Source organism: Aythya marila (assembly GCF_965140915.1).
Source record: "Aythya marila genome assembly, chromosome: 10".
Taxonomy (NCBI): domain Eukaryota; kingdom Metazoa; phylum Chordata; class Aves; order Anseriformes; family Anatidae; genus Aythya; species Aythya marila.
This window is the reverse complement of record NC_139051.1, coordinates 14,560,683-14,586,239: the sequence shown is the minus strand read 5'-3', so window position 1 is coordinate 14,586,239 and position 25,557 is coordinate 14,560,683. Positions and strand designations below refer to the sequence as shown.

Genomic DNA, 25,557 nt, shown 5'->3' with positions numbered 1-25,557 from the left:
GGAGGAGGAGGCGGAGCCGCGGCCGGCCCGCCCGCGGGGGGAGGTGGGGCCACGCGCCGCCAGGCCCCGCCCCCAGCGGCCGCTGGTCGCCATCCCCAACCCGCTCTACGGCAGCCACGCCCCTGACTACGAACCGCTGCATGTGAGCACGGCCCCGCCCCCCTCCCCGTGACCACGCCCTCTCCGTGTGACCACGCCCCCTCCCTATACTCCTGTTCCCCCCCCCCCCCGGCCCCATTGCCCCCCGTGGCCCCAATAAAGCGCTGCCCCCGTGTCCGAGTGTCTGAGCCCTTCTCCAGGCGCCGAGCAGGGGCAGCAGCTGCCAGCCCCCAGCGCTGCCTCCTCTCCATCCCCTCTGCCCCTACAGCATTCCCCACAGCTCACTCAACTCAGTTCCCAAAACGAGCCCCCCAACGCTGCCCAGCCCACAGGGAGAAGGGTGGAATAAAGGAGGGGGAAAATAAACCCAATAAAACACCCAGACACCTACACAAGTGTCAGACAGCCTTTAGTGGCGGGCGGAGAGGTGCTGGTGGCTCCACCTGTGAAACGCCGTGGCCCCAAAAGGCCCGGCCCTTCACCGAATGTGCACCATCTCCTCCAGGAAGGGGGTTTTCATGCAGCCCGTGCACAGCTGATCCATCCAGAGCGGAGCCTCGTGCTGCAGGGGGGTGCGCCGCGGGTAGAAGGTGAAATTCACGTCGTAGTTCAGCAGGCAGCTGATGGATGCCATGTAGATATCGGAGAACCGCACCAGCCGGCGAGAGAAGTAGGTGGGGTTGTGGAAGGTGCGGAAGATGCTTCCGAACTGGGGGTTAAACAGGTTCTTTGTCAGTGACCTGAGAGAAAAAACAGAGCTGTAGGCAGGAGGCACTTACCAGGCTCCTTCCCTGTGCCCCACCCAACACAGGGCACCAGGGACGTGGTGCAGGCCACCAGCTGCAGCAGCCGTTTCCCTAAAATGGGTTAACAAACAGACCAAGGAGCCTCTGAGAGCCCCTGAGCAAGCAGGGCAGTCACTCACCTGATCTCCTGCCGCTCCTTCATCCACTCCAGCAGTACCTGCTTTGACTCCGCGTCCTGATACATCTGCGGAGACAACAGCAGCACACACCGGGTTACGTCAGTCCTGCGAGCCACACCTCAGGTCACCCCCGTTTCTACCGTAACTCCTAAACCCACAGGGCCTCTGCACCACCTTCCTTTGAGCAGAACGGGATGCTTTTTGAGAACACAGGCAAAATAGTGTATCCTCTGAGTCCCACACCAAGCCCCAGTCTCAGACACAGAAAGCACACTACCCGCCCTGCTCAGACAGGAGCTCTTCACCTGCATTCTCTCCAGCAGCCCCGTCAGAGCCTGCTGCCAGGTCAGGGAGTGCATGTACTGCTCCGTGTTTATGATCCGAATCTCTGTCTCCAGTTCAGGGACTATGGCTCCAGTCCTCCAGCCGTGACGCAGCATGAGGTCCTAGAGGTCAGGGTGAAAAAACAACCTCAAGTTCAACACGAAGACTGAAAGCTAAATACAACCCTATTTCCTAGAAGAGTGGTCTGTTCCCATCGCAGATCCTCAGGGGACAGGCCTTCTAGCAGTCTGGTTTGGGTCCTGCCAGTAACACCCATCTCCCAGGCACCAGGATCAGCTGCATGAAGCATCCAGACATGAGGGATTCACATAAACCGCTCTCAAGTTCACAGACCAGCCGTTGTTCTTTAACCACAAGTACTTCAGGAGCCCTTTCTCCAGTTTCCTTCTGCGTGATGGCAGAGTGAGGGTGCTTATGTCCTGTAAGGGTCCCAAAAGCCACAGCCTGCAGAACACCAAGCCCTGTGTGCCAGAGACACGAGCACTCAGAGCAGGGCACTGCCTTACAGACCAACACAACCACAGCAGCCGTGTGGGCTTGCTGCCACCTCGCTGCTCCCCTCCTCAGCCTTCTCCTACCCCTCACCAGCCACAGCCCTGCCTCACGCATGCTCTCCTCTTACCACAGGAGCTAATTTGGTTGCACTGCTTCTCCCCCTACTTCAGTAGGGCTCCAACAAGCTTGCTCCATCCTTGCTATTCTCTGCACAGTCTTTTTCCCCCACAGCAGCTCCCTCCCTTTAGACAGGCTGGGATGATCCAGGCCTTCCAGGCCAGCAACAAGGTTTTCCTCCAAAACACAGTCATGACAGAGGTGCAGAACTCAGGCAACACATGCCCCCTGGGTGACCAACTGTCCATAATCCTCAGCCCAGACACAGACAGATCCCTCCTGATGCAGTGCTCATCACTTAAAGCCCCGCTGGGGATCGCACAGAAGCACTGAGAGCAAAGAGAGCGCTTTTTACTCACCGCAAGGTCGCTGTACAAATGGTCGCCAAAGTAGAGCACCTTAGATCCACGCCAACCTGTCAGCCTCAGAAAGTCAAAGAGATTACCCTGCAAGTAAGAGAACAGAAATGTGGGTACAGGCCAAACACCTTCATCCTCACTGGTACTGGGCAGCCACCTTGGCAGCACTGTCCATGGATGTGCCACTGTACCATGGCATGCTGATGTCAGCACTCTTGAGATGTCAACCTGCTCACTCCCCCACCTTTGAAACCCACAGGTTTCTATCCTTCTCCATTGTATCTCACTTTTTTCCCCTGTTTAACAACCTTCCTGTGTATCCCTCGGCCTTCCTCAGGCTACAGAAAAAAGCCAGAAATTCCTTATGCCCCAATATACAAGGGGAAGTTGTGTGCGCTAGGGCACAGCAAGTCAAGGGGACTGCATGGACCAGGAGGCAACAGAAGGAGGCAGCTGAGAGACCAGAAGTGAACGACACCTAGGAGAGAGACTTTCTATGAGCTCCGCTTGCATGTTCCCAGCTCCTTTGACAGACCCGCTGGACAGGCCAGAGGTTTCTGAACAGCACTGCCCAAGGACATGACCTACTTTTCTACCACAGGTCAGGTCCCAGCTACTTGACCACAACCTCACTAATAGATTCTTCCCGTGGGATCCCACAGCTCACATAGCCAGGAACAAACCGTCCTAAAGCCAGAGGCCGCTTTTTCTCAGGGGACAGACCAGCTGCTAGGAGAACACCCCAAGGCAGCAAGTTCACCAGAGCCCATTCCTTGATGCTTGTCTTTCAGAAAGTGGAGAAAGAGGGGAGCATGACTTTGTGCCCTTTTTGATCTCCCTTTTTTCTTCATTCTCTACCCCAGAAGTCACCTCAGTGTGAAACCTCTCCTCACGTACAAAGACCTTCCTAAAAGTGCTAGGCTGTCTTTTACAGCTTTGTTAGCTCCTGCCACCTTTTCCAATCTTATGCAAAACAATTTGAAGTGAGATGTGGGTGACCTCTGCATACACATCAGATTGCAGACAGCTCGGGACTAGCACACTCTCGGGATCCCCTCCAGGGCAAAGGTTTCAAGACTGGAACATAAGAAAAGCCAAGGGAAAAAATGCAGCTATCAGTCACCCTGGGTGATGTCAGAACAGAGCTCCTAAGGTGACGTTCACAGGGCAGGGGGTGTCCACTGTGTCTGGCCCCTGCTACACACACAGAGGATGTTCTCCTGCTTCCCCTTTTCACACAGACTGGGCAGCAGTGAGGAGAAACTCAGCCTGGCAGAGAGAACTCAGCACAGATCATCCTGGGCAGAAAGCAAGCACCCAACACCCTAGGATAACTGCCCAGCTCTGCCCTTTTCCCCTGCCCTGGGAAACCCTCCATCTCCAACACAAAGACCAGCTGGGCTGGGTGGAATAAATCACTCCAGTTATACACCTTTCTGAAGCACCACCCACACACAGAGCTACACAGAAAACCGTTTCAGAGCTGCAGACAAAAAGTTTTCTTCTCAGACAGCTCCGTCACACCTTATTTCAGCTCTGCCTCCTGCAACTGCAAAGCTGTGACTGCTGGGAGTGCAGCCTTTCCCACACCTGACACCATCCATCTCCCACCATGCTCAGAGCTCAGTTTATCACACTGACAGGCATAACACACCTTGGGAGGGCTTTCTGATATACCAAGACACCTTATCTTAATGTGCACATCCCAGCAGGAGCTGAAAAGACTTTTCAGAGGCTTGCAAATCCCAAGGCTATTGCTCCACAACATGCTGAGAGACATGCTGAAAGCATGCTGAAACCATACAGGCCAAGCAAAACCCCCCTGTACATGGCCAGAAGGCTTCTCTCACTGCCACCAGCCAGCACAGCACAAAGCCTAGAGCATGGCTCCTTGCAAGTGCTCTTTAACTTTTCAAGGATCTATTTTTCACTTTTCAAACATCTACAAGTGATCTACAGAAGTGGCCATCATTTTCTCCCTACCATGAACTAAGCAGATTTTCCTGTTTTCTCATTATTTTCAGGCTTTTCCAATGACTTCCCGAACTGCAGGTGTATTATGAGTCCCCAGACTCTTGCTTCATATCCCTTACACATCCAGGTCACTTTACCTCTTTGTAGATCTTCCCTTTCTCTAGCTGGTTTATTTTGTCCCACTGCAGCGAGCCATTATCATCCAGTTTTCGAAAAGGTCTGGAAAAAAGAGGAGAGATGTCAACTGTTGCTCCCGAGGGCTTGCCTGGTTACCTTCCACTCGGACAAAAGAAACAAAGGCCTCGCAGAGGCCTCCCAGAGCCAGGGCACACCTGCATTTCCCCTCAGAGAAAGCACTCCACAGTTGACTACAGCTCACCACCAGGAGGCTTCCCCTCACCTTGGATGAATGTCCCTGCCATTCCACTGGCTTATTATGTGAGTGGACCTTAGGCACCACGCAGCCATGTTTTAAGTCCTAGAGGACCAGATCATCGTCACTCCAGGCCACATCTCTACAACATTTCACCCAAATCCCATGGACAAAACCCTTACTGGTCAGCACGAGTTTTAAATATAGTTCATAGATTTACTCCCGCTTATGGTAGTTGCCTGGGAGGTGGGCAAAGAAAATACAGAAAGAGAAAACAGCAGTCCTCTCCCTCAAGGGCCAAATACAGTAGTTCCTGGCCAGTTGTAAATTGAGGCAACAAAGCAGGCACAAGTTCCCCAAACCAATAAACAAAAGAGCAAAGTGAGGATAGCAACCTGCCTATCAGCCGGCCCCTTGGCAGCTCCTAACTGACCACAAAACCCAGCTGCCACGTACAAAGACTTCCAGAGCTGCCAATTACAAAGCAGCATATATCCACTAACTAAAACCACGGATATTTGCTTTCAGGAACTGAAGAAGGAAAGATTTTGGCACACTCTCAAGACCTAGTGCCAAGAAACAGCCAGCTGTCATACATACCGTTCCATTTCTTTTCTTTCTAAAGATTTAAGTGCGCTAATACCCCTAAAAATCCAAGTTAAGCCCAGGCCACAAAAAAAATGTTAAAGCTCTGGATAGCTAGTTTTAAATACATGCTTACTCCTCGACATTACCCATGTGATCTACTTATTCCCAGACTGGTAATTTTTTGTTGACTAAGATGAAAGCCTCAGAGAATATCTGAAATGAGAATGGAAGGCTGGATATGTACTGGATCCAAATTATACTTAGGAAACTATAAACAACTCTTCAGGAAGGTAAGAGGAGCCATTCACTCCAGGTACCGGGGCCCAAAACCTCAGGCCCACGTGCAGCACTGCAATATTGCCTTAGGACACATACTTCCTCCGGTCAGTGAAGAAATTGGGTTTGTCGGCTTGCACAATGACCATGTCAAATAAGTCCCGCCAGTTCTTGCCAACCATGTGTTTCATTCCTTTGTCCCTAGGGGAAAAAAGGAACAGAAATGTTAATGGAACCCTTTTCAGCCAACATTGCATCTTCACAACAGTCTGTCCTAAAACTATTTTCATTTCAGAAACAAAGAAAAAAGCACAGAGATTTCTGAGTGCCACTAGGGTGTCAGATTGCATGGAGGATTGATGTAGCACTTTGACCATTTCCAGGCATCCCACCCTTTCTCCAGCTACCAGAGGAAGTCCAGAGAAGTCTGTGATGCAGCACAGCTGCCAGAGTTTGAAAGTGGCAGTTCTGTAACACTGTGGCCAGTCACAGACTAATAGTTTCTCCAAGAAGTGAAAGTTGGTGGTGTAGAAAGCGGGGTGCAATGTTCACCACAACCGGTTCCTCTAGAGTGCTCTCACCACTATTGCCACAAAACTCACTAGCGTACAACTTTCAGATGCTCAGAGGACAGACCGCACTGCAAAGCTCTTGCTGTGCTGCGGTGATGCATCAGTGGGCAGTAATGGTACTCACACAAAGCTAAAGGGACTGTTTGTAATGAGGAAGAGTTTCTTCTTGTGGTTCACCAGTCGGTTTAGGACAGCATAGATTTCGTCACCGTGCAGAATATACTGTTCTATATTGGAATAAAACAGACATCCATCAATCAAGAAATTTTGGCATAGATCATGACCACATTTCTTAAAATAAGTAAATAAAACCAAAACCTAGCCCCTATACCACTATGGGCTGCAAAAGGACTGAGCTAGATCCATCTCAGGTAGGGCAGGTAGTGAAGCACTACGGTGATAAAATGGGCTTCCTCATCCTCATCAATCCCACCTAGAGAGATGAAAAAGACTGAGGAACTGAAAAGGCTGGCGATTAAGAGGCTTGATCCCAAACTGTCACAATGAGCAGGCACAGCCATTCTGGGCCATGTTCCTACCAGGATCTTTCTTTCCTATGAATGGAAGCCTTGTTTGTCTTTCTAGACGGTGCCTTTGCACATTCACACCATGACAAGGACTGTCAACCCCTCACTTAAAGGCAGAAGGAAAACAGAAACACAAGCAATGAGGTAGCTCTCTTTTCCATTAAAACAGATCCTCCGTCAGACCCTAAATATAACCTGGTCCTCAATGCCACTCTACCCATAATCAAGTATTTTATTCATTTCTATGTCCACCTCACTCCTGCAACTGAGTGTAGGACCTGTGCAGCAATCCTATGCAGAATGCCATGTAGTATAAGACACAAAATAGATCTGGCACCAGAGCTCTGCTTAAACTCACCCATATCTTTTTCAATCCATTTGTACATCACTCCTTTCACATGCACATCTCTAATAGCATCCTAAAGAAAAGGATAGGGAAAAAGTTTCAGTTTTACAAACAGCATTCCTGCTTCCCAACATGCAAGTTTATTGCCACCACTGAGGAGCAATACAGTAATGACACATCCCCTCTTCTTGTTGAATGAAGAAATGCTACATTGACACAAAGCAGAGGACTTGTACAGCAAGGCTCACTGACATGCTGAAAAGAGCACAGTGATTAGTCAAGCTGACACAGTATAAGGAGAAAAACCTCAAAACCTATCTGGCTGGTGTTGGGAATCTGGAGAGGTCCCAGTCAACTGGAAGCCGGCAAGTGTTGTCCCAGTTGTCAAGAAAGGCAACAAAGACAACGTGGGTAATTACAGGCCCATCAGCCTCACTTTGGTGCCTGGTAAAGTTATGGAGAAGATTATTCTGGGAGTTATTGGAAACCACTTGAAAGCCAATGAAGTCATTGGTCACAGCCAACGGGTTCACAAGGGGAAAGCCCTATTTAACTAAAGTAGTTTTCTTTTATGACAAGGTTACCCACCTAATTGACCAAGGGAAGGCAGTCAATGTAATCTTTTCGTATTTCAACAAAGCTTTCGGTACTGTTCTCTCACAGTATCTTTCTGGACAAAACACTCACTTTTCAGCTAGTCAAGTACATAATAGGGTGCATGAACAATTGGCTGGTGGGTCAGGCCCACAGGGTTGTACTGAATGGGGTTACATCAGGCTGGCAGCCAGGCACTGGTGGGGTTCCCCAGAGCTCTATTTTGGGACCGGTTTTCTTCAATGCTTTCATAAGTGATCTGGATACAGGACTTGAATGCACACTAATTAAATTTGCATGTGATACTAAATTAGGAGGAGCTGCTGACTCCTTGAGGGTGGAGAGGCCTTGCAGAGACATCTTGACAGATCAGAGGGCTGGGCAATCACCAGCTGCATGAAATGTAACAAGACCAAGTGCTGGATTCTGCACCCCTGGCTATACAGAGAGGGGGACAAGAGGCTGGAGAGTGAGGAAAGGGATCTGGGGTTCTACTGGTCAGCAGGTTGGACAGGAGCCATCAGCATGGCCGGGCAGCCAGCCCTGTCCTGGGGGTCTGAGGCACACACAGCCAGCAGAGGGAGGCACTGGCCCGCTCTGCTCTGCTGGTGTGGCTTCACCTGTGGGTGGGTTTGGGCACCACTGTATGGGAAGGACATCAAACTGGTAGAAAGTGTCCAACGGAGTGCTACAAAAATGGTGAAGGGCCTGGAGGGCAACACGCATGGGGAGCAGCTGAGGGCCCTGGGTTTGCTCAGCCCAGAGCAGAGCAGGCCGAGGGGAGGCCTCATGGCGGCCTGCAGCTCCCTCACGAGGGGAGCGGAGGGGCAGGCACTGAGCTCTGCTCTCTGGGGACAGCAACAGGACCCAAGGGGACGGCATGGAGCTGGGACAGGGGAGGGTCAGGCTGGTGTTAGGGAAGGTTCTGCACCCAGAGGTGGTCGGGCCCTGGGACAGGCTGCCCAGGGCAGCGGGCACGGCACTGAGCTGCCGGAGTTCAAGGAGTTTAGGCAGCACTCTCAGCCATTGGGTCTGAGTTTTGGTGGTCCTGTGTGGAGCCAGCGGTTGGAATTCACAGTCCTTGTAGGTCCCTTTCAACTCAAGATATTCTATGAGAACACTACTTCCTTTCTGCTCCTGAAAACCAGCACATATTTATGCCCTGTTACCAAGGCAATCAAAGACTGCATAACTCCCAAACTGTTTACTGCACCCAAACCTCTGTGGCTCAGACCTTAGCTAGCTTTACTTCCTTATGCCTGTGGAAGCTCTGCCAAATGTGATCCAAAGGATGGGAGCATGGCTGAAGTGAACAACAGGAGAAGCAAGCACCTGTGATTCCTATGGGCTTCCATGAGCCAGGGAAGGCTACCAGTCCGAGCCCCAGGTAGCCAGCGGGCACAGAAGCGTATATGATGAGTGCAGGAGGGTATTTTTTTTTTGCCAAAATGGAGCTGCCCACTTTTCAAGATGGTTTTCAAGTGAAAACAGATGTTGTTAAGGGTATCCAAATCTCCTCTATTTTCCAGGCCAGAGGCCAGGATGCAACATATTTTCAGACACACCCAAATGAGATTTTTCACAAGTCTCCATCCAATGAGATATGCCAGATACACAAGACCATTTCCAGAGCAGCAATACATTTTGCAGTGTTTGCATATGTTTTCAAGGTACAATTTTCATCCATGACAATTTAGACAGGTAAGCACAAAGACTGCCTCTACCCAGGATGCTTAAATCACTGCTACACTGAAGTGCACTCCTTTAGGAGGTGCCCCTTCAGACTGCAATCACCACTGCCATTCCTACAGCAACACTTGCACACACCACCCACCACACAATGCCATGCTGGTGAAACATGCATGTCACCCCAAAATCATTTCCTTCAAGCTAGGGAGAGAACCTGAGTTTACAGTTTAGGTGAGGGACAATGAAGGAGGAAGAGGCACCTCTGCATGGTGGAGTTTTAGGAGTCTCTTTCCACAGTTTGGATTTGAATGGTAAAAAAGGCAGAGGTCACATCTCATTCACTAAGAGACTGCCCTATTGAGCTATGAGACAGAAAAAAAAAAAAAGAGCAAGAGTGCTAAAAAGAAAACAACTTCCTCTTGACCAGCACTGGCACTAAAAGCAAGCAACGCCTAGGATTTGAGTCAAAACTACATTTACAGAGCAGAAGGATTCCAGTGTGCTCTTCCCCCCCAACAATAATAACAAGAAAAAGGAAAGGGGAAAACTGAGTTTTCTGCAGGTAAAATCTTAATAGCCTGAGGAGGTGTCAAACAGGGCACAAAGATTCCTTCAGAGGAAAGCAGCTTAAGCTTTCTCACTTTAAAGATGAAGTGGCCAAACTGGTGCAGCAGGACTACAGGTTTACATGCCAGCTTCGGGCTTTACCACTGCCTCAGGGACTGCCCTTTTGACTCAGTACAGTGTCTCTAGTACTCAATTTGCTCAAAAACGCACAGCACTGCAATTAGGATCACCACCAAGAAGTACGGAAGAGCGTCAGGTTCAAACATGTCTTACTTAACCTACTGGGAGCCTGCATTGCAATAACAACCGGGATTACGCAAAGACTGACACCTGTCTGTGTAGGCAAAGGATCTCTGTGCTCATGCCCACAAAGCTTTTCTTTGCACTTGCACTACAAAAAGATAAATTCTGCAAAAATGTTTTTTTATCCTCATTGTCCAGAAAAATAACAAGCTGCTCTGATAAGTTCCCTCCTTCTCAGTAAAGATTTCAGGCATTGGCGCAGATTTTCTGTTGCACCTCTTTTCTCTGCCTACCTCAGTCACTCCTTCAGGAACAACCACAGCCCTCAGCAAGGATGCAAAGACAATTGCCAGGATTAGTGCTCAGGAGCTTGAGGACTTGAGCACACTCCTTGCCCTGTATTGAGTTTATGTTAGGCTATGGCATCCACCTGCCTGCTCTCAAGACTTCAGCTAGGAACAAGTCCATTTTGACCTCAAAAGAAGGCTCAGAAGACACTCTTGACAGAAGACCTCTGGAATCAGCTGTGTCCCCTCTTCTCATTTTCCCACCCCAAAAGGAAAAACAAAAACCAACTACAACCCTACAAACATGTTCAGCTCTTATGGGAAACTGGCTGGCATGCCCTTATCAAGCACAAACAGCAGGTCAGAACGTGAGCTGTAATCCTTGACTGCAGTGAAGCTAACAGGGTGGATCCTTATCAAGCAGCAGCATAGATGCAGCATTTCTCTCATAAGAAGCCTGAACAGTGTATGGACGGGCTGCTGCTGGAAAATGAGCATAACATTCCCATGAGGTACAATGTCAAAATCCCACTCTGTGGAAAAAAGCATGCAATTACGCCTTGGCTACCAGGGCCTACACCTCATCTGTCAACAAACGTCACCTAGGACAGCAGTCTCAAGCTCTTACATCTTGCCTCTAGCATTAACTAAGAAATCAAACAGTACTCCGCTCCCTCAGTGGTGACGATCCAGTATAGACCTTTCAAGTGCAGGAGCGAAGCTGTTGGGCACCACTTGCACCCTGGAGTAATGCACTCTTGAAAGCCACAGTCATGCATAGAGGAACACCCCAAAAGGATCAGACTACTCTGTGGATGCAAAGGAAGTTGGGGTGGATTTTCACAACAGGCAAGGGCAGGTTTTTCATGACAAGTCCTTAAAAAAAAGGTAAACTGTTTGGTACATGGTCATAACAAGCCTCTTTGAAAAATGAGATATTAACAGGAGAACAGAGCTTACCACTCTGCAGAACCAGAAAACATTTACGCAAGCTTTGTGGCGTATTTCCCACGGAAGAACCTTCAACCTAAATGGCCAAGGCACTTGTGCAAGAAATATGTACAGCAACACTAAATCTGTAGCACAATCACATACCTAATGTTCCAAAAACACAGCTCTGAATATTCCCTGGCAATGCTCTGATTTAAAGGAGCAATAACACAGTCATATTAGACTACTCAACAGCAACCCTTAGGTTTGGATACTGCAAAGCTCACAAGCAAAAGAGCTCACAAATCTGATGTTGTATGAGGCAGTTGACATTTTACTTACAGATATATCCTTGTAAAGATGGACCTGGTCAAACTCAATGCCGTGAGTTATGAAGTAATCAATGACTGAAGAGAGCAGTGTCATTTCAGGAAGAGAAAAAATGTCCATAAATTGCTTAAGTGAAGGACCCTGGAAACAAAAAATGAAGAAGATGCATTGAACTAAAAATACTTCAGGAAAAGAAAAAGAAAAAGCAAACCCAGAAAGCAAACCCTCTTCATGCAGGACCACATGGAAGATGTTCTGGACTAAGAAAAACACTAAGGTGGAAATAGACAATTACATCCAGACCAAGTAATAACTCACCTTGTGTTAGGCAAGGCTGCATCTCTCCCATATATTTGCTATTTTCTTAGCCTAACAATAAACTTATCAGCAGATCAACTGCAAAGTTTCGCTCCAGAGAGGGCACCCAACACAATAAAGCTTGCTTATTCAGCATGTACCACCTGTGCAGAGGAATCTGGTGAGTCTCACCAGTAAACTGAAATCAAGTTTTTCATTTTTCATCACTGAAATGCCAGATCAGCCAAGGGAACAGTTATTAAGATCTTGTATGCGAATAGCAGTTTGGAAAGTAGACCTCTCAATGAACCCAGTCACCAGAGGTGCCTGGCAATCCTGCCATATAACGCCCACGCATGTGAGCTTTGAGCAATCCATGACCAACAGTTGTAAGTCTCTAGGATAATACTGGTCCACATCAGAAGGTATTTATTATAGCTGTGTGAAAGACAGACATCAAAGCAGCATCCAAGAGATCACAGACTACACACGGTGGAGCACACAGAGGACACACGCTGCCTAATACAAGGGTAGAACAAAAGACTAGCACTAACTAAAGGCAATATTGGGGCAACACAAACTGGGATCAAGAAATGAGATGCAAAAGGGCAAAGGAATAACAAACAGCATTTTGCCTGGGGTCTGTTACCAAAAAAAGCTGTGATCAAAAGTTATGTCACTATGCTGAGGGTTATACAGTTTCCAGCCAGCCAGCACAAGACAACTTGACCTACAGCAAAGAGGAAACCCTTTGGTTTGGGCCACTTACAAGACAACCTTGTAAAATGCAGATAACAATCAGACTCCTTAGTGCAACTAAGCAAAACTCACTGTGTGTCAAGCCAAGTCAGATAAGAAAAGAAGTATTATCACTTCACAGAGTAAAAAGTCACTAGAAATTTGAAAAAATAACAGGCTGGCAACTGAAAGCCATGTGTCATCTGTAAAGCGTTGGATAGATTGTGAACCTGGACTACCCGATCAGTGGGGAAACAGGGGAGGATCTCAGTCTAGAAATAAAATGTATAAACTGTTATGGAACTGGTAGGTGCACTGTTTGCCGGATGCCCGCTATTGCAATCACGAATAAAAATGCTGCTTCACTGAGATCCTCACCTGAGCCTAAGTTATTGGCCACAGAGTGTTCCTCACAGCAGATGTTCCTGTTACCCATACCCAGGTGGCTCCATCAGCATGGCACACTGAGGGGAACAAGGTCAAAGATCCCTACAAAAGCATCACTCCACACCAGTTGCACCGCGTCTGCTGACACCAGAACTCATCTTAAATCGGACGCTTTCCCACTAATGTGTTAGTGGCACAGACTGAGCAGACATTGCTGGATCAAAACTCCATTATGTATGTACCTCTGTTCTCTCTGGGATCCACCTGTTTGCTTATAGGGCTCACTGCATTTTAGGAGAGGAGATTCGGGAAGAATAAACTGCTATCCCCTAGCCATTTCTGTGGCCAAATGAGTATTGAAAAATTCATTGTAACAAAGTCATTTTGAAGTGACTGAGCAAATGCACCTCGCTGAGGAAGGAAAGGACTGGAACTCAGCAGGTACTCCTTTGCTCTATATCATGATCTGTCTGTAACGTCATTCTCTGGAAAACAGAATCTGTATACAAAATGCTGTTCAAATATGTTCCTATTTTGCTTTTACAATGCCTTTTTCACCCTGCAGCATTGAATGGGCTCCCTGCAGTGAGACGAAAGTCCCTTCCATCCTTTTACAGGGAAAAGCAACAAATGAGATCCTTCAGCAAGGAGAGCTAGGACAGGGTATCTTCCTGATGCTGATCTCCCACAGCTGCACACATACATCAGCTCTCGCACTGTCTGCCTCACTATAACCCAGAGTCCCTTTGGAATTATCACCTGAGGAAGCACAGCGTGACTCTGCCAAGTACTAACTACGGGACAGAAGAAAACACCTAACTGCTTTGGTACTTACAAGGAAACACATCAAGGCACCTTGGCACGAGCACCTGGTCACAGCTTGAAGATTTCATGTTTGTATTTATTAAAAAAAGAAAGGTTAAATCTTAGCGAGTTTGCCAGAGGCGAGGAGAGCTGCAGAGCAGAAGGATAATCAAGTGCAGATTACAGACAGATATCAAATTCTAAACAGAAAAGTTCTATTTGAAAACTGGAATCAGCACTGAGCTATAAGCAGTGTATATGCTTATCCAGAAGGCAACTGCTCAGATTAATTGTTCCCGAGAGAGAAAAATCAAGAAGTGACATTGCTGAAGACTTCACACAGCAGACTCAGAGGGGTATTTACCAGAGGAAGCCTGCCTTCTTCCAGCTTCCCCATAGGCAACTGAACTAACAAAGGTCAAGAAACAAAGCAAGTCTTGGGGGAAAAGGATGTGAATGGCCCCACTTGCCCATAGCACTACACTAGGCACTTGAGGAAAACAAATCTCTCCTAACTTCCTCTTGCTCAAGCAACCGAAAGATTTCCACAGCTCCTACCGAAAGAATTTCAGTCTTTTACGGTGACAACTTTTCTGCCTCAAAAAGGAAACAACCATGGATGAGGTGCACTGAAGAGATCTGAAGAGGTACGGCAGGGATCACTTTCACAAAGGAAAAAACCCTACCCAAACCCAAAGAATTAAAGGCATTGCAAGCACCCTGCTGGTACACACACAACCTCCCTCCCCCACAACTCAGTGCAAACACTATCCCTGCAGGCTGCCCTGGTAGCTTGGGAGCCGGATTTGGCAAAGGAACAAGCAGGGAACATCTCCCTATCAGTCTGCAGAGCCATTCAGCTCTAGGCCAATAGCACTGGTGTTCAGAAATGCTCTGCAGATGTCTTTCACATGCTAAACTGCTAAATAACCTCTGGGGCAAATTCCCACTAGTACAAAAACACACACTGCAGCTCAAAAAACACACACTGCAGCTCACCAGATACCACGCTTCTCTGAGTGTAAGGGAAGCTGGAGTCCTTTACAAGTTCATACAATTCACTCTTTTCCTATCTGATAAGAGAGTTGCTGCTTCACGGCAGTAAAGGGCTTACAATACCTTGCCGTAGAAATCGCTCATCTGGTAGAGAGGGATGTGCTGGGTACCTCCATAGAGCTCGATTACCTCCTCGTCTGGCACTGGTTTGAGGCCCCTAGACACAAAAGAACAAGAACAGCATGTCAGTAATCACCAGCCTGCAAAGAGCTACAAACTGCAGAGAAAAGGAAGACAGGGACAGACAGGCTCGTTTCTAAAACTCACACATTTCTTTTGCATGGAAGAGACAACCAGAGAGTCAGACAGCTCCACAGCGCTAAAGATTCTCATAAAACCTTCCCTGAGACATTTTCCAAATACCTTGTTCGTTCCTTCAAATTAATTGAGGGGCTTTGTCCACATTCCAGTAGAGTTCAGACAGGTTTTCCCTCTGTCTGCTGTCAGTCTGCTGGCAGGACTGCCCCAACAAATAGGCCCCCTGGCCTGAGTTTGGCAGCACTGGTAACTGTAGTTTTGGCAAGGTTACTTCTATGAGGTTTATCACCATTAAATGCAAAGGTGTAGGAAAATAAAAGCTTCCTGAAAAAGAGATTTCCTAACTACTCGGTTTTCCTTAGCAAAACAACTCCTTCACTAACAGACCATTCAACAGGAATTGTTGTTTTCCCCCCAGAACCACAGCTAGGGCTAGTTGTATGGTCCTTATTGTTCAGCCTTCTGACTTCTGCAGGTTTTGCCTCTTGCACAATCTGTGATAGCTGTTTAGTCAAGCAGTCAGCAACTTTCTCTCTCTCCTTACCTATTCTGTCAAGGTAGAGCCTCTAAGAAGTTAAAAGTCGCCTAAGTTTTGCTCAAAAGCAAAGGACAGTTTAGGAAAAAGACACTTCGGGAGGAATAGTTACAAAAGGACACTATGAAAAAAAAAGTTTAAAGGCATTTTTCACTAAAAATCTCTTTCTAAAGCTGCAGTAAAATATTTGGTAGTACCAACCCTCTCTCCCCTCAAATAAAAACCTAGCACTCAAAGAAGCCAATTCTCTCTGATTATGAAATTCCTTTCTTAATATTCTTAGAGTGTTTACTGCAACTGAAACTTAACAGCAAAAGGGCTAAGTTCAAAAAAAAAAAAAAAAAAGCCATTGGCTTCCATGCTCATGAAATACAGCACAGATTTACAGGAGCTTTGCTACAGATATCTATGATTTACTACCTCTAACACACCAAACCCACTTCGCACTGGGCCAGGGTCTTCTCTCAGTCGCCTCCAGCCTGTTTTTGGAGGCACCATGTGGAAGCAGTCCCTTTGCTCTGTGCTCTTTAATCATTTATTCTAAACCACATCCAGCTCTCCTTGGAGAACAAGGGAGGAGATGGGAAAATAGGACAAGCTGGGCCAGAAACTAAGCCCAGATTCTCATGCATCATTGCTTTAGTGACATGCCTGCACTGCTTATTTGCACATCCACACCGCTCTCCTCTTAGCTCTGTGACGAGGCAAGGCATAGCACTGCTGGATACGCTCCTGCTCGGAGAAGACAGGCACGTACACAGACTGTACAGGGGAGTCCTTCCCTAGTTGCACTGTTTACTCATAGACAATAACCCAGCCACGCTGCAGCTGCAACTCAGACATTATCCACAGTACACGACCAGATGTGTCATTAACCATTACAAAAAGCTCCAGGTCTTCCCACCTACACTTGGCTTGAAATCCTTGAGAGAAGTAACTCCCTGAAATTATATGCCAGGTAAGCACTTGAAGCAAGTAGAAACAGGATAAACCAGACGAGACCATACTTTGCACATAAAAAAAAAAAAAAAAAAAAAAAAAAAAGCTCATATATCATGAACCACGATTACTCAGATTTAGTAATCTACACCTGCATATACAGGCACGTAGAAAATGATTTTGAGAACTGACAGACCTATATGCTGTCCCAAGCTGGACATAATGGAAAGCATCGATCTTCATCAGAAGACTCTGTGACAATGGATAGATATTTACTGTTAGAATCAGGTGGGTTTACACTGAAATTTTATTGAACTTTCAAGCTGCACACAAATGTTATATAGAAAATAAATGTCAACACAAATATCCCACACCTATGTATTTTACACTATACTTACTCCCCATCCACTTTTACACAAACTGATCCAAACTGTGACCTTTTAGAAGCCTCTCTGGCAAAAGACCATCTTTCCATAAACTGAAACACCGCTGCCTGTTACGCTCTGACAGGTATGCAGCTTGCGGACGAGGACACAATTGAAAAAAAGAAAGGGAGAGGACAATGTTTCTGTGCCTCAGACAGTCTCCTCTTATCTCCTTTCCAAAAGCACACACATTCCAAAGGAGCTCTGCATGCACAAGAGATCAATTTCTCATCCCCTTTATGTTAAACAGAACTAAGGGGGCAAGTCTTGACTTAGAGTGCAGCTGTACCCAGTCATTTTCTTCACACAAGAACCCTTCCCTACGTTAATTCTTGCCCTCCCTAAACGACATTTAAGCTAAGATGCTCACAAGCATGCCAGGCTAGTAACAGTGGAGCTTTCTTTGAGGTTTTCATACCAGGCTCCCCTTCGTGAGAGATTTCTTGCCCCTGCACCTTTCTGAAACCATAATACAAGTTCTCCATGCACAGAAAACAGCCTCACACCAATCCAGTATCACTCTGCAAATAAAAGCAGGACGCAGCATCAAACTGTTTGTCCTGTTCCTAGCATAGGGTGAGGTAATTGATTCCACAGAGCATTCACAACCTGCAGGCACATTCTTTTATCTCTACACCACATCGGTGCAGCTTGTTACACTGTAGGCAGACCTCCCACTATTTTGCAAGGAGTGCAAGCAAATATGCTGAAAGATTGACTTGGACAGGCACTACCCAGGTTTTCATGTTTTAGAAGCTCTGATCCCAAGAAGAGCGAATTCCCACCCTTCGCTCACTCAAAGAGTACTTTGCCTGGCTGGGCTCATCACCTCTGTGTTCCTCTGATATGCCAGCAACAGACTTTAACAGAAAGAAACTTCAGTTTCTCACAGATTAACTTGTTGCATTATAAAGTCAGAGGCATGAGCTATCTGCTGCCATTCTGTCCCCTCAGTTAGGACAAAAGACATGGGAAAACTCTACAAAGTATTTTCTTCAATCCCTCCTTTACCCTCCCCACTGCAGAGCAGCACACACGTTGCAGAGTGTACTGCCTGAGCTGAACTTGTTCAAAGCTCGACATAAGAAAAGCTACTGCAAAATGAAGCAACTTTGCTGCTCTCCCACCTGACTGCCTGGCTGCAGCAGCCAGCATGACATCACTGGGCATCAGGCTTTCATGGAATGGGTCCAAAACGCTGAAAAAGGGTTAAAGCTTGCGCTTTGCTCGCCTGTGCTCCTAAGAAGCATGCATCTCAAGTAGCTTGGATCTTTTTCCAGGCAGTCCTATTATTTGGGGTGGGGGGTGGGGAAGGCTTCCTAAAGGGCTCTCCTGACAAGTCATTTCTATTATTAGAGCAAGGCATAATGCCTCTGCTCCTGGCAAGTACTTGCTGGAGATGCAGGACTGAGGTTTGTTGTTTAAATTTCCTAAAAGACAGAAGCAATCAGGCAAACATGCTAAATTTTCAATTAATTAGCTTGTGGAAATAACTGACTTAAATTGGCAAGGCTGTTTACCAGAGGTCTTTGCTAGCACGTCCCAGGCTGCTAGAGGCTATGCAAACATAAGACACCTTCGCCTTGGGATGTTTGTAAGCAAGAGCCACCTACGCAGCAGAAGGCATAAGCACACGGACTGATAGGCTGGTGATCAACATTATTGTAAACAGTGACAGAAAGCATTTCCACTAAAACCAAAGCACAACGGAAGACAAAGCCCAGGAGGCTGAACTTTGTACAGCTTACCTTTTGTACATCATAGTGAAGTCCACGTATGGCAAACCCTGGAATGTAGTCATACTTCCCAAGCCCTTCTGGATACTGGGAAAGCAGATGGCAACATCGTAAGAGACGTAAGGATTGCTTATCAACAAAATTATTTCACCTATTGAGCTGGCTTATGCCTACCAGTCCTCTCATCTCAGGCATAAACTAAGGAACATATGGACTTCGTTTTGCCCCTTCAACAAAGCAAGTGAGTGGAGAAAGACAAAGGATCAGGAGCCTCCAGAATAGTTCCTCTCATTTAAGGGTCACTAACAAAAACTTAACAGATTCGCTCAGGCAGTGAGGAGACTTCTAGTATGCTTATTCAATGTGTGTATTTGGAAAATCAGTGGCACCGCAGAGGTGCTCTAAAAGGAGATGGACATGACTAGAAGAAAACGCACAGAGCAGACACCCTGTTTGCAAAGGTGGCTATTACTGGACACACCATACAGTGTTACACACATTAACTCGCACAGGTCAAGTCCTGTACAGCTTCAGTGCTGGCCCACACCTCGTTTATCCACCTTGCATACCACCAAACCAGAAATTCTGTGGGCACGATTTCCACAGTTAGGGAAAGCAGAACAGATACTATAGACTAAGGCTCCTGCTCCATACTTACAAAACCTCAGGAATGTAGAGCATGGTAAATTGTCCGACTGCAAAAATAATTCCAGATACAGACAAACCCTTCTGCAATCAAGGACTGCGAAATGTGAAATTTACCTCAGTAAAATGAGTCACTGCCACATGTGCACAATGCTGCATGGCTGGGGGGTCGCAAAGAGCAGTGAGATGAATTGAACGGAAATTCTGAGCACATCATTACCTTGAACTGTTCTATTAGGATGTCTCTGGCAGTGTTGAAAATCATAGAGTGCAGTAAGTTAGAATACTGTGCTAGTGTGTAATCATAGTCAAAGCCATATATCTCCACATCGCCCAGGCTGATCTCATTGTTAGCGTAGATGGCGGCCGGGTTGAGGAGGCTGCAGACTCCTGGCGGAAGCAGATCTAAGAGGAGGGAAAGGGAAAGATTAGAGAAACTGAGAGGAAAACCAACATTTCAGCTTTCCGTTCTGGGCCTGGCAGCAGCAGGAAGCACCACGCTGCAGAGCAAAGGAGCACAGTGCTGCAGGCAAAGCCTGCCCCAGTTAGCCCACACACATAACCCTCCCTGTGAGAAAGCACACTGTGAAACCGCTGGCTGTCTGGCGATTGTGCTAACCATTTTAACAGTCAGACTGACCGTCTGCGTCAGGAGGACACAAAACAACGTCGTTGGGCTCTGGCTTATCCAATTTTGACCAGCAATTTTCAAGTGTCAGATTTCTAGCTCACAGCAACTGCGTTTTCAGCAGGCTCACCAATGTGAAAGGCAGCTGGGATGCATCAGCAGGAAACCCTGTGCCCCTCGCTTCAAGTATGAGCAACACAAACAGGAGAACTCTCCTCCCTGAGGAACCTGGATTCCTTCAAATTGGGAATTCTGAGGTCTGCCTTTTGGCGTTTGTTCCCCCCAGAAGCAGCCAGACTTTGTGATTCTTCGGGTACCACTGGGGCATTTTTACATTCATTATAATGGATGGGATAAAACAGAGTTTTGTACAAACACCAACAAAATGTAAAACAAACAACAAAAACACACAAACAGGGGAAAAAAACAACCACCATTAAGCTCTGCTCTTGGAGCGTGTAATGCTGATAGCAGTAAGTTATCTGCTCTCCTCTGATAAGCAGCTGTGGAAACAGCTCAGCTGCACGCTGTTGGTCACTCCAAAACTGGGGCTACTGCATGTGAATAACGCTTTGTTCCACACACCACTGGGAAAATGGGGGTTTAGTGAGCCAGCAGCTGAACAGCCTCGATGTCCTTCTCAGAGCCAGTCCAGAGAGCTGAGCACTTCAGCTACACCACACCAGGAGGAGCAGGAACAGACCCTCTCCAGGCTTCCCACTCCACAACAGTTGTTCCTTGCAGGGCGACAAAAAGCAATAAAAATAGGTCCCTGCAGTAGGTTCCCTACTCACATCCACATGGAGGGACAGAGAGGAGGAGGAGGAGGAGGAGACATTTCCTCCCCCTCAGAGACAGGTAATTTTCTCGTTGAATGACAGGCAAAGCACAGACATTTTCCAGGTCCTACACAGCATCAGCAGGTAGGATTTATTTATTTTTTTTCTTCCCTTCCTACCTGAACTTTTGGCTTTTAGCAAGAATCCCTGGGTTGGTTCTTTAGTGCTTCCTTGCTATAAAACCAAGTCTCATCTGAATCTAGAACAAAAAAAATATTAGAAAGTGATACCAACCATTCCCAATTAAGACTTTGTAAATTCTGTGATCGTTTTAGGCAAAGGGTGCTTTAGGTAAAAGCACGAAGTATATTTGCAAGCACTAATCCAAAGAGGTGACCAAAGAAACAGGATTCAGACATGTAACATCAGCTATTTTTCAGGGGAGAGATGCATTACAAAAATACACCCAACCCTCTCTCCTAGCTCCTTTTCCTACAGCCTTCAAGTGTGTTTCACCAGAGAATTACCAGAAGAAGGCAGCGCTCTGGGGCAGGAGGGCTGACCTGGGGGCTACACAGCGAGGAGGAGAGCCCCGTTTCAGTCACTCTGCTGACAGCAGAGTTCCTGGAAGAGGCCGAGGACAGGGGATGCAATCAGAGTACTTTCCACTGGGACTTTAGAAGATAGGGAATGTAAATAAGATTCAGATGATCACAGCTTTCATCCTCTCATCATAAATGCTTCCTGCACCATAAACAAACAGACCTCCATTTCCTGCCCTCACCTCCAGATAACTTGTGGGAAGATCTTTTTTCTAAATCCATGCTGCCATTTGTAGGCTGTTACTATTTTCCTTCTTCGCAAGGAAAACAAAATCCTAATCACACTGCTGTGCAATATGCAGCTCTCCTAACGAAAGCACACGTTTCAATGGCACACGCACCCCACTTGCTGCCACCATACCCTTACAGAGGTCGAGCTCCTCCAACATTTGCCGCTTGCTCAAAGATTTACAGCACATTTGGTAGACCCACCGGATGAAGTCGTGCTCCTCCCTGCCTGCCTCAAATGTACAGGGCCCCTGTTGCTTTCCAACAGCCTCCAGGTGGGCTAATTCTCCTCCACTCAGACATTTGGTCACTAACTTGACCTCATGAAGGCCAAAGGAAGCCAAAACGCTTTGTCACCACAGCTTCCCGTGTACCACGTTCCCTACACACGCCTCCTGGAGTCTTCTCCTCCACGGCCTGTCCTCGTCTCTGGAAATCCCCAGGTTCAAATGACTGCAGGGAAGAGCCTGTATGGGATTGTTTTCAATATGACAGCCCTTATGTGCCTGGCTTAACGAGCCACGTTTCAAGGTGTTTGGCTTTCTGTTTGTGTATCTATTTTTATTATTTATTTTTTTAAGAGAATCAGCTGGGAGGCTACAAACTGAGCGCTTCATCAAGCCCCAGGCTGCTGAGTCGGACGTGGTTCCCACACGGCACATCGTCAGCCCGGGATCTCTGCCTCGATTTGCGTGGCAATCGGCGAGTCAAAGCAAACAGACACCCACCAGAGCCCAGCCAGGGGGAAATGCCTTTTTATTTTTTTCCTTTTGCTTTTCCTCCGTAACGAGGGATTGCTGAAGGTACAATAAATGACAGCAAGAAGAAACAAAGCGTAGACCAGTTTGGGTTATTAAAAAGGGCAATCCCAGCCACTGCCTCTGCCTGGGTGGGACAGGAGCAGCAGGCGGCGTGGCAGCCTGTCACTGCCTGCTCAGCACTTCTCCCAGGATGTACGAGCTCGGGGGGGAACCGGCGTGCACACAGCTGAGGACAGAGGGGAAAACCAGCCCTTGCAGCAGACACAGCCCCTGGAATCTGCGCACTTGCACAATTTGCCCCGATGTGCAACTCCGACGGTTTTAGGGAAGTGTCTGCACATCCCGGCGTACGCACGGCTCGGCACTGTCCAGCTCACTCCCAGCTACTGGGTGTGAGGGAAGCCAGCAGCCAAGGCAGACCACGAGGAAGAGTGCTCGGACACGAGCCTTTGTTACAGCAGGGCGTAAGCACCAGGCGAGCGCAAATCTCTGCAGGGCACCGAGCAGCTGCTTCGGCTGGAGTCCCTTTGGGGAAGCCCGAGTGCCTCTTCACAGGCAGTAGCCCTCAGTCGCTATAAAGCTCTAACCCTCAATCCCGGAGTGACAGCAGAGAAAGAAACAAACGCGGGTAATTAACTGTGAGCCACGGTCAGAGACTTCAGGACTCCACATGGCCCCTTCTGATCTGGAAAACAACCCGGTCGGAGGTGCCAGACACGTCCTGCGTTCTCCTCAGCTCCCGGGGGCACCGCCAGCGCAGCAGGAAGCACTCGCTTTCCCTCAGCCTCAGATCCACAGCATTAGGGAAGAATAACACGTAAAAGAGGCGCCTCATGCCTATCCCTCCCACCCTGCGTGCTCGCAGACCTCTAACCCTGCAAGCCTGCAGGACCTATCCATGGCCACTCTCCTCCACGCCATGAATAAAAATTCCCTTTGCTCACGTGGACTGTTTTCTATAGACAAACTGCCCGTTTTTCTCCTTTCCATGCACCTCTTTATCCTTCTGAAGTGTTGTTTTGTACCACGTCACAGCAATTCCCGCAAAGCACTCCAAAAAGCCCAAGCAGATGCCTCAACCAAGAGGGCAGGCTTTGCCTGGGCAGACAGAAGTATTATTTTCAGAGCACTAAGTTACAGAAGAACTGCACTAAAAGAGAGCTGAAAGTTACTCTGGAGCACTAACTCGAATTCACGTCATTATGCCCAAATATTTTGGGATTTCTCTCCAATAAATCCTATGCAAATCAACTGCAATATTAAGAAAATACTGTTTTATTCCAAAATAACGTTTAAAAATCTTCACAAAGGCACTAGACGAATGCTCTTTATGCAGTTCTTTACTAGAAAAAATAAGTTACGTTAGGGAAAGCTGAACTTGGAAGTTAGCTTCCAGTTCTGGCTGCTATTTCTCATTTCTGTTCCCAGCTCAATCCAGTAGGTGCCACAACCTGCAGAACAGGCACACTCCCCAGGCGATCTGCCTGGCTCCCATTATCGCAGAACCAGGCTGCCTCCTGGCTTGGTAGAGATTGAGCCCCTTAAATCTTTGTGGCTGCTTGAGATTAGCAACACGAGCAGAATCAAAACGTGCCGGACTGCAAAAGCCACCTCTGCGCAAGTCACCAGCGTAACGACCACACAGAGGAGCCATCCTCTCTGCACACTGCTGAAGGTGATGGGCACACGCTGCTGAGTGTGGCTTGCAAAGCTATTTCTTGGTCTGTACAACATGAAAACAGCAAGGACTACCTCTGACCTATGCCCTCAGCATTACCAAAACCTACCCAAATTCTCACCACCTGCACTGCAAACTTCTCACCACGTCCAGCGGTTCTCTCACTTCACCACTCAATGCCACGTGGAGGCAAGAAGTTAGCAGTTCTTTCAAAAGCTCCTCAGGAAAGCTGATTTATTTTTAGCTACGTTTAGAAGATCTAGGAAAAAACACACATTTCCTCACAGCCAAACCTTCACTTGCTTCCCAGACCCACTGTGTTTCGGGATGGGATGTTTCCTAGAGAGCAGGGTTTTGGGCACTGCTTATTAACAGAGACTTGTCAGCCTTCCGTGACACTTCAGGCATCATCCAAAGAACCGCAAGTCCTGGTCAAGCCCACTACTGACACTCGGTCACCCTTGTCCTTCGGGCACACGAGGTGGAAGCAGCATTCTCAGATGCAATGACGTCTGGCCTCGAGGGTCAGTCTCGCAAAAGGCAAGGGGCAGGATGAAAAGAATGGTGTTTCCTGAGCAAGGTTTTACCTCAGCAGCACCTTTTGGCCTGGCTCTGGTTTTGGTGTCACCACACTGGAGCCGGGCAGCACACAGAAGGCAGCACCGTTGGGATCTGAAGCGGTGACAACGTTTTCCAGCCCGTAGCCCAACCTCACTCACTTTTACATCAAAGTTAGAGATCAGGACCAAAAGAGCAGACTGACGATGCCACACGTGGCACATCGTGGCTGAGCCGTAGAAGCCACGATTAAACCCAGCTTGGGCCAGCTCTGCTCATGCCTCTTCACGGGACGTTTTGCTCTGGGGAGCCGTGACTGAAACAAAGAGCTCAGCACGACGCCTCGTGAAGAGGCTGCTCCACCACACGGGCACCCAACCCCAATTTTGGGTTAAACAGAGATTAACAGAGCTGTAACTCCCCCGGGAGCTGCGTTTAGCGGCACGACGCCTTTGTGCCGGTGCTTTCGGCGCTTACCGTACACCAGCTTCTTCATCTCGTGGTACCGGGCCCACAGGTAGCTCCTGGTGTCGGCCCCCTCGGCCGCCGCGGGCTGGCTGCCCGCCGCGGGGCCGGGCTCGGCTCCTCGCCTCGCTCTGCCGCCGCTCCCCGCCGGCTCCCGGGGCTGCCCGCGGCCGCCGTCCCCGCTGCCGTGGCTGCTCCCGCGGCGGCAGGAGGCGGCGAGGAGCCGGGGGGCCCGCAGCGCCGCGGTGCCCAGCGCCGCCATGGCCCCGGCCGGGCACGGGAAGCTCGAGGCGACCGCGACCGGGACCGGGAGAGGGAGCGGGACCAGGAGCGGCTCCGCCGCGGGCTCCGCTCCCCTCACGCCCCGCTCCCCGCCCCGCCCCTCCCGGCCCCGCCGCGCGT

The 25,557-nt window shown here is 48.3% G+C and overlaps 1 protein-coding gene across 1 annotated transcript; it reads right to left on the bottom strand.

Annotated features, from left to right (window-relative positions):
• Positions 1-6: 6 nt before the first annotated feature.
• Positions 7-25,504, bottom strand: NT5DC2 (5'-nucleotidase domain containing 2). Its single transcript, XM_082768169.1, has 14 exons — positions 25,168-25,504; positions 19,677-19,861; positions 18,824-18,898; positions 16,847-16,902; positions 14,982-15,075; positions 11,649-11,777; positions 7,009-7,069; positions 6,248-6,350; positions 5,651-5,752; positions 4,452-4,533; positions 2,341-2,427; positions 1,330-1,470; positions 1,025-1,089; positions 7-839 (listed from the first exon to the last, which is right to left on the bottom strand). Exons 1-14 carry the CDS (start codon positions 25,415-25,417, stop codon positions 578-580), a joined length of 1,692 nt encoding a protein of 563 aa, XP_082624295.1. The 5' UTR covers positions 25,418-25,504; the 3' UTR covers positions 7-577.
• Positions 25,505-25,557: the final 53 nt, after the last annotated feature.